This window comes from Pinus tabuliformis, chromosome 3_1 (assembly GCF_031772625.1).
Source record: "Pinus tabuliformis cultivar Carrire ecotype Pingquan chromosome 3_1, CPIR1, whole genome shotgun sequence".
NCBI classification, from domain to species: Eukaryota; Viridiplantae; Streptophyta; class Pinopsida; order Pinales; family Pinaceae; genus Pinus; species Pinus tabuliformis.
Genome location: NC_142301.1, coordinates 467,090,797 through 467,100,322, shown reverse-complemented (window position 1 = coordinate 467,100,322; position 9,526 = coordinate 467,090,797). Strand labels below are relative to the sequence as shown.

Here is a 9,526-nt window from a genome sequence, read left to right as displayed (position 1 = left end):
AGACTTACCAAGTATGCACACTTTTGTGCATTATCACATCCATTTAAAGCCAGTACAGTTTCTACTGCATTTAGGGAAACAGTTCAAAAGCTACATGGAAACCCAAAGATTATTGTAAGTGACAGAGATCCCATTTTCACTGGAAATTTTTGGACAGAATTATTTTCTTGTCTTGGTACTCAGTTAGCTCATAGCTCATCTTATCATCCTCAATCTGATGGGCAAACTGAGATAGTAAACAAATGTTTGGAAGGATATCTTCGTTGCTTTGTATCTGATAAACAAACACAATGGGTCAAATGGTTGCCTCTGGCTGAATGGTGGTATAACACTTCCTTCCATACAACAACAAAAATGACCCCATTTATGGCACTTTATGGGTATCAACCACCATCCATCACATCATATTTAAGAGAAAATTCTAAGGTTCAAGCAGTGGAACATCACATCGAACATCAACAACAAGTCCTCCAACTCTTAAAGGATAACCTCGTGTTGGCACAAAATAGAATGAAACAACAGGCAGATCAACATCGCAGTGAAATAAGTTTTGATGTAGGTGATTGGGTATTCCTACGGCTACAACCATATAAGCAAATGTCCCTAAAGCAAGCTAAGAAGGATAATAAATTATCACCAAAGTATTATGGTCCGTACAAGGTGTTGCAAAAGATTGGTACTATGGCATACAAATTGGAGCTTCCTGCAGCTTCTCGATTGCACCCAGTTTTCCATGTTTCATGTTTAAAGAAGGTTATAGGTGACAAGCTCCCAATTCAAACAATATTGCTAGAACTTGACGAGGAAGGAAAAATTATATTGGAACTGGAAGCAGTCACAGAAACAAGAACTCGATAGCTACAAAATCGATCAATTTCAGAGTATCTTATCAAGTGGAAGAACTTATCCGCTGAAGATTCCACATGGGAGGATGAGAATTTTATGCAGAAGTATCCAGAACTACTCAAGCGTTGAGGACACCACTTTTTTGAAGGAGAGGGGCATGTTGGGTCCCTATAATACTAGTGATTACCCCATTACTATTGTAGTTATACCCCTTATTTATATTGTTGTGCCCCTATTACCCCCATATTGTTATTTCTGTGCCCCATAGAATCCCTCTATTGTTATTTTTGTGGCTTTATATTATTATTGTTAGGTTCGCTGGATTATATTGTGACTCCTTAGACTTCTATATATAGAAAGGAGGTTTTTTCATTTGTATCATCCAAGAATTGTTCATTTATGTAATGTAAAGGAGGTTGCCCCCTCGAAGAGGCTGAATTCTAAGGCGTTGATCTATCTTTTCTATCTTTTCTTGAGCTGGTTTCATAACAGATTTACACCTCTAAAAATATTTAAGGATAACATTAAAAGCCTTTATCATAATTCTATTACAACTCTCTTTGGTACCGTTAGCAAGTTCTCTACCAAGGTGTCATATAAAAGGAATAATAGAACTATCAACCCTTGGTATAATAATGATTGTAAAATTGCTATAAAAGTGATAAGGAAACCTTAAAGCTTGATAAAATAAATATACAAAAAGATCTTATTAAAAGAAAGAAAATATACCATATAAGTAGAAAACAAGCCTCACTTACCTCTATAAATTTGTTCCTAAAAAGTTTTGGAGGAAAATTGTGACTGGCAAGGCTAAAGAAAATGATTTGATTCCCTTAAAAATTGGAATATTTAGTTTAAATATTTTCTTTGGAAGACAATGTGTTTGGGGTTAAGCAACTAGCTAATAGGAAAGAAAATGATTTGATTCCCCTAAAAATTGGAATATTTAGTTTAAATATTTTCTTTGGAAGACAATGTGTTTGGGGTTAAGCAACTAGCTAATAGGAAAGTTACAAACATTGAAGGCTACCAAGCTGAAAATTTTGAAATGAGAAAATCTACACAAGCTCTTTAATTTAGTAGTGAAGAAAGGCTTCCCTAAACCTTAGATGTGTGTGTATATATATAATTCTTCTAAATTAAAAAATATTATCTCTAAGATATAAAAAGTATCATATGGAATATTACTTGAAAAGTTACACCAAAATTAAAGTGAATATTAAAAAATAACAATAATTGATAATAAAGAATGTGCATATTAAGAAATTAATATGATGCATATAATAAATAGTAGATATATTAATATGTAGTGACTGATCTTAGTTTATCTTCTTTAATTTTATTTTAAATGCACTTTTGAGCTTTACTCTCTTTTCAAATTGATCAAATGAAAGGGAAGTTGATTTGAAAACCATTCAAATTTTTTAATAAATAAGTTTATACCTAGTTTCTCTTTCTTTCCAATATTAATAGTTTCTTTCTCCCTCTTATATGTTTCTCATTATATTTAGTTACATTACACTGGTTTTAATGAATTATACATATTAGTAAATTCTATATATCTTAACATTCTATATATGGTAACACTATAATGGTTTTAATGTGCATATACTCATAAAGGAATCACACTCAAGAAAACATAGTGTTGTAATGCTTACAAATAATTTTTTTGGTAAAATTATAATATTTTACTGTGACAGCCTGGATAAAAGGATGGTGTTAGGGTTTTCAGGCCGGGACCGTCTGCGGTAAAGCTCAGAAGATGCAGTACGGTTCCGGCTTCTCCCATTGTAACGGACCCGCTTCTGCCGCACAACTTGTAACCCACCTCAACTTCTCTGACAGGCATGATCACATGTGTCATTTTCTTGTTGAAGGGTTTTTTTTAGCTAAGTTGTATTGCGCCCGCTACTATCACCGTTATAGTTACAGCTACAGGAGCCCCATCACCCCTGTAGGCAGCTGGTGCAAACTGGTTGTGACAGTTATGGAAGAATTAATAGATTATTCGGCGGATCCGTTAGAGGACATGCTTATCTGGACACAACCACATTCTTCTCCGATTGGTTTTTTTTCCTTCGACAATGAACTTTCCGAAGCCGTCGACACTTTGCCCTCCATCTCCGGCACTAAGGTCTCCTCTGTAACCCTCCCGGAAGATGCCCCATCTCTGTCGGACCTAATCTCCCAGCCCTTATCACCTTCCTCGTTCAGTTTCATGGACCTCCCACCAAACCCTAGCGCTCAAACCCTCTCGGAGGTCTTGGTTTTGAATCTACCATTGACTGATTCATGCAACCCTTCGGTGGACCACCTCTCGGCTTCAAAAACTCTTGTGTCTACCCCAATCGCTCCGCCGACCTCATCTGCTCCTCCACTGGGTAACCTCATAGGCATTTCCCCATTTCCGGCATTTTTGCCTCTGTGCCATTAACGGCTCTGCCTGGATCTAGGGTTATCCCATTCTCAACGACAACACAGCAACACATTGAAGCAGAGAGAACAAGGGCATCTAGGAAGAAGAAGTGCCTCAAGATAAAAGTCTGCGAGGTCTTCCTCAAACTGACTGAGGACACGCAACTGCTCGACTCCATGGATACAGCTGAGAAGGTTTTAGTGGGTTGAGTTTGAGGCAGACATTACAGTGTAGAGAGGCTACAACAATGGGCATCTGAGGTTTGGGGCCATCACCTGAACGACCCTCCTTTCATACAGACCTTTGTAAAAGGTTGGTTTGCTCTACGTTTTGACAGGTTGGAACACACCAATTGGGTGCTCTCCATGATATGGCATATTGATCAGGCATCGGTTCTTCTGCGAAGATGGACTCCCCTGTTCGATCCAGAACAAGAACGGGTGGATGTTGGCCCCCTCTGGGTCCACCTCCCTGGTTTACCGTTACATTTCTGGACGGAGGATGTTTTTAGGTGCATTGGAAATGCCCTAGGTACCTTCTTAACATTTGATAAATCCTACCAGACCACTGGGCGTATGGCATACACAAGGATATTGGTGCATATGGATACTACAGACGGTCTGCTGGAGCATATCAACATTCAATGGAGGAATTCCACCAGGAGACAGACTCTTGACTATGAGGGAGTCCCTTTCAGGTGTAGGAGATGCCACAAAGTTGGGCATTTATTCAAGGACTACCCTCTCAATGGGCAAGCAAACAGGAAGGCACCTGGAAAGGAACCACCGGTTCAGGCATCACCGAAGCATGGGGAACAACCCCAACATGCTGATTCAGAAGTCCAGGCAGAACCTTCAGCCAAGGAAGTGGCCACCTCATAGCCTATCCCGAAAAAGCGAGGCATACCTCTGCATAGACCACCTTCTCCTCCACACACTAGATCCAAGGAGGTTTTCGGGGATGCAGACACTTCGGGTAAGTGAATTTCCACATCTGTTTCCTCACATTTAAGCTCTTATGTTCTTGATTTTATTATTTCAGCCCCTGGCATTGGTTTGGGATCAGCTGCCCTCCCCTTGTCCTCTATCCCTTTGTCCTGACCTCTTGGTTCCCCCCTTTCCTCTTTCTCCCCCACCCCCTCACCCTTTCTTCATCACTTTCGTTTCCTGCACCTGCATCTGTCTCTGGTCTCCCCTCCACTGGGTATCTAACCCGATTTAATACTAAGCTTCAAGCATCGGATTGTGTCGGGCTCGACCTCGTCCCCTCCCCTCTTTTGCTTAAGATCTCGTGTGGTCGACCTTCCTCTCTTACGAAAGCACAAAGCCTGGCTGGAGATGAGATTGCATCCGACAGACATGCTACCATCCTTGGGGTACTTAGAGTAAGAGATGCCCCCATAGAGCCCCCCCCATGAAGATTATCTCATTTAACTGTAGAGGGCTAGCTAGGCCCGATAAAAAATTAGCACTTCGTTGGTTACTTGCGGCTGACCTTTTAGATATCATATTCTTACAAGAAACTCTTGGACCTGCTGATGCCATATCTCACACCCTTGGAACAATGCTACCTAGATGGGTGTTTACTTGTCTTGATGCCTATGGCAGATCTGGGGGTATAGTAATGGGATACAATTCCCGCTCCATACAAATACTCAATTATTGGGGAGGGTCTCGGCACATCGGAGTAGATATACACTCAGCAGATTTGAGTATGGATTTTTGAATCTTCAACATTTATGGACCATGTCACCACATGCTTGATTTCTGGGACAAATTACTAGGATCTGACATTTTACAAATGGAAAATATCATTTTGGGTGGAGATCTTAACTTCTCAATTGACCACTTTGAATCCTGGGGTCATCGAGCACAAAGAGATCCTCTTTCGGAATACTTTGAAACTACTTTAGAATCCCACCATCTGATAGACATCCCCTCTGCAAAGATCCAAGAAACCTGCAGGAACAATAGGACAGGGGATGATAGCCTAGCTTGCAGACTAGATCGTTTTTTGGTCAAGGAGAATTTATTGGAATATGGCTACAATATCAGACAATGGGTGGGATCAGGAGGTATCTTCTATCACCTACCAATATACATGGAAATAGATGGGGGTCGGGCTAAACCCAAAGGTCCATATAAATTCTGCTAAGCTTGGCTGAAGGAAGCCTCTTACATTCGTATAGTCATAGAATTTTGGATGTCCAACCCACCTGGGGCTGGGGGGACATTATAAACGGTTTCGTGCACAATATCTCGGAGCTGAAGAAGTTGCACACAATTTGGGCACACAATAAAAGAACCTTGGATGATCAATCCTTGAGGCAAATCGAAGCTGACATAATAGCATTTGAAAATAATCAGGGGGGGATATACAGATCAAATTAACACAAGGATAGGATCTCCTCACTTTACACAGCTAGAGGAAAAATTCTTAAGGACCGCAAAGAAGTTTGGAGACTGAGAAGTAGGGCGATTTGGATGCAAGAAGGGGATGATAATACTAAGTTCTATCACAAAAATGCCAATGTGAGGAACGCTATTAACACAATCTGGTAGCTAAAGGATGATCACGACCATTCTGTCAACACCTTCCCGCATCTAGTATCATTGGCATCCTCATATTTCAAAAAAATCTACAGTGCGCCTCGGGAAGTAAACCTGACTGAAATTATTCAAGTGGCATAGCTCTTCCCATGATTTGTGGGTCAAGATGAGTAAATGGAACTGACAAAGGAAGTCTCTCTAGGAGAGCTGGAAGCCACTCTCAAGTGGTTCAAAAAAGACAGAAGCCCTGGGCCAGATGGATGGACAATTGAGTTCTTCCTGGCTTTCTTTGAGACTCTTGGCGTAGACCTCCTAAAAGTCATAGAGGATACCAGGATAAATGGCAAGTTGGCTGCTTCTCTCACCTCTACTTTTATTGCGCTCATCCCCAAATCAGATAACCCAACCTCATATGATGAATATAGGCCTATTTCGCTGTGTAACTGCATATACAAGATCATAGCGAAGATTATTGCAAATCAGATGAGGCCCATACTTTCCAAGCATATTTCACCTAAACAATTTTCCTTCCTACAAGACCGTCAAATTCAAGAGGCAGTGGGAACTGCATAGGAGGTATTACACACTCTGCACATTAAGAAATGCAAAGGCTTTCGACATAGTAAACTGGTTATATATTAGAATGTTGTTAACTCATCTGGGATTCCCATTCATGTTTATTAAATGGATCATGAGCTGCATTACTAACATACCCTTCAGTGTCCTGGTTAATGGAAGCGCATCTCCCTTCTTTTATTCAGAAAGAGGTCTTCGACAGGGCTGCCCTCTGTCACCATTACTCTTTCTCCTAGTCATGGAAGGACTCAGTAGACTTATCAAAGAAGAACACAGAAGGGGCAGACTACAGGGAATTAAAATCACTGAAGACTGTATTCTCACACATCTACTTTTTGTGGATGATGTCTTGATTTTTCTAAATGGAGGCATTGGGGATTTGTCAATCATGAAAGCTACTTTCTCATTATTTCAAGTGGCTACAGGGATGACTATCAATGATTCAAAATCTACTCTGACAGTGGCAGGATGCACACAACATGAGACCCATTTTGCATTGCAAAGATTTCGTTTTACCCCCCTGAGACTGGAGGAGGGTCTAAAATACCTGGGATACAAGCTAAAACCCTTGGGTTATAGAATTGCTGACTAGACTTGGCTCATTGCTAAAATGGAGAAGAGACTTAACACCTGGTACTTCAAATATCTTTCCAGGGCTGGCAGACTTACGCTCATAAAAAGTGTTCTGGAGGCCACTCCGGTCTACTGGATGTCATTGGCTTAGATCCCTAGAGGCATCCTAGCTAGGATACAAGCTCTTTGCTACAAATTCCTTTGGAAGGTCAGTTAGTTGGGAAAGATTTTCGCTTGGGTAAAATGGGATTCTCTAAATCTACCAAAAAAATGGGAGGGTTGGGGCATTAAGAAGCTAGATGACTTCTCCTCTGCTCTAGCTGCAAAACTCGGATGACAGATTATTACTTCATCTAGTCTTTGGACTAAGGTGATTGTCTCTAAATACATTGCCCCATTACAGATTATGGACTGGATCAGAAGGCCCCAAAGACTCACTACAGGGATATCGATCATATGGAAGGCTGTGATTAAAGCACTGGATCCCATTAGAGCTGGTCTTACCTAGAAAATTCAATCAGGTTCGGTAGTAAGGGTGGGCATTGACCCTTGGATTGGCTGTGGGAATATGCATAGGCTACCAAATGATCTCATAAATCATCTTCATGCAGCAAACATATCCCATCTGAACCATATTGCGGATGCCGACCATACTACCTTCCTCCAACAGGCTTGGAAATCAGCCCACAAGCTGAACATTCCACATCAATGGATTTAGTATTGGAATGACTATATTCGGGCTCTTACTGAAGCTCACATCCGAATAACCGAGGGAGAAGATGAGATTATCTGGGCTTTCTCCAAATCTGGGAGATATACTCCTAAGGAAGGATATCTTGTTCTGACCGAAGACCACAGACCGCATGCACCTGAAGCTTGGTGGAAAAGTCTCTGGAAGCTCAAAGCCCCACCAAGAAGTAGGCTGCTCATGTGGACCATTATAAGAAACAAAATACCCACAGGAGACAACCTCCTCAAGCGATCACAACATGACCCATTATGGTGTTGTCTTTGCAAATGCTACAATGAATCTGTCTCACATTTATTTTTGGAATGGTTTGTGGCAAAGAATCTCTGGAATACTATTTTACCTTTGGCTGCTCCTCACAATACTTGGGAGGGCGCATCTATCCTTAAGGCATGGACGAACTGGTGCACCTCTGCCTCCCCTACCAGGCTACATAATATCCCTCTTCTTGTTTGTTGGGCCCTTTGGATCGCCCAGAACAGACTCACCTTCCGGAATGACTCCCCTCACTGGCCCTCCATTGTTTCCTATGTGCTGGCTGATTACTCCCTCATACCCGAAGATGCACCGCCCCCTCGACCGTGCAATATTATACCTGAGATGATTGATTATCAAAGGCCGTGCGCTTACTTTGATGGCGCTGCACAGGAGAATGGATGTGGCGGGGGCACCATCCTTCATATTAATGCACATCACTCATACAATATTATTATGGGATTCGACAGAGGAACTAATAACTATGTCGAATTATCCGCAACAAAATTCCTCATTCAATTTGCATTGGAGAAAAATTGTAGAGATCTACAAATATTTGGGGATTCAAAAGTTGTTTGTGATTGGCTAAATAAATCTTCTAGATGCAATGCTTATACTTTGAGTCATATTTTGGATGAGGCACTGAGATTGATTACATCATTTGACTCTTTTACATGCCATCATATTTACAGGGAGCGGAACACAGCTGCTGACAGGCTATCCAAAGAGGCTGCAAACAGGGATTCAGACAACTAGTTGATCTGGGAACAGCGTGATGGTGCACATTACCAATTTTACCATCGGCCATTTATGGATATCACTGTATAAATTTAATTTCTACTGATCTCACAGGAAGAACAGACTTCATATATATGTCATATGTAAATATTGAAGATAGGCAGTGCCTCTCTATTTGAATATGCTTAAATGCATTTACAAAATGTAATTTCTTTTTAATAGGAATTACGATTTTTCCTATGGGAAAAAATATATATTTTATTGTTAAATTCATTCAACTTGATTATTTGCACTATCCAGTTGTTGAAATTAATAGAATATATCAATTTTCTTGATATTGTTTTTCTAATTAATTCACTCAATTAATTTTATTATATTGTCATTGAAATAAATATACCATATTGTTTTGTGATATGTTATTATTGACATTAATGCAACTACTTGATTCCTCTTTACAAGCATTTTCCTGTACTAAAATCAATGCATTTTATTGTTTTGTGTTATATCATTACTAAAATTCATAACGCAATTGCTTGATTGCTACGGATAATTTTGATTGTATTATTACTTAAATCATTAAATTCTATTATTTTATGTTACATGGATTATAGTGTTGTACAATAATTTCAGAATTAACAATATATAAAGCACAGATATTCGCCTTTCCGTTATGATTTTTGCTTTGTGAGTTCACATTATGCTAATATACATTCTAGTAGATTAAGCAAAATAATATTATGGTGGTTTGAGTTTAGTATAGTATACCATTGATTCGATTTTTTAAGTTTAATAATGGGATATGGGAGATATTAATAGCTTTTAACA

The 9,526-nt window shown here is 39.9% G+C and overlaps 2 protein-coding genes across 2 annotated transcripts; both read left to right on the top strand.

Annotated features, from left to right (window-relative positions):
• The first annotated feature begins 3,627 nt into the window (after positions 1-3,627).
• LOC149187787 (uncharacterized) lies at positions 3,628-4,143 on the top strand. Its single transcript, XM_089409764.1, has one exon. The coding sequence runs from the start codon at positions 3,628-3,630 to the stop codon at positions 4,141-4,143; it is 516 nt and encodes a 171-aa protein (XP_089265890.1).
• Positions 4,144-5,985: 1,842 nt separating this feature from the next.
• On the top strand, positions 5,986-8,719 carry LOC149187786 (uncharacterized). The gene is made up of 3 exons (XM_089409763.1): positions 5,986-6,250; positions 7,364-7,426; positions 7,713-8,719. Exons 1-3 carry the CDS (start codon positions 5,986-5,988, stop codon positions 8,717-8,719), a joined length of 1,335 nt encoding a protein of 444 aa, XP_089265889.1.
• The last annotated feature ends 807 nt before the right edge of the window (positions 8,720-9,526 follow it).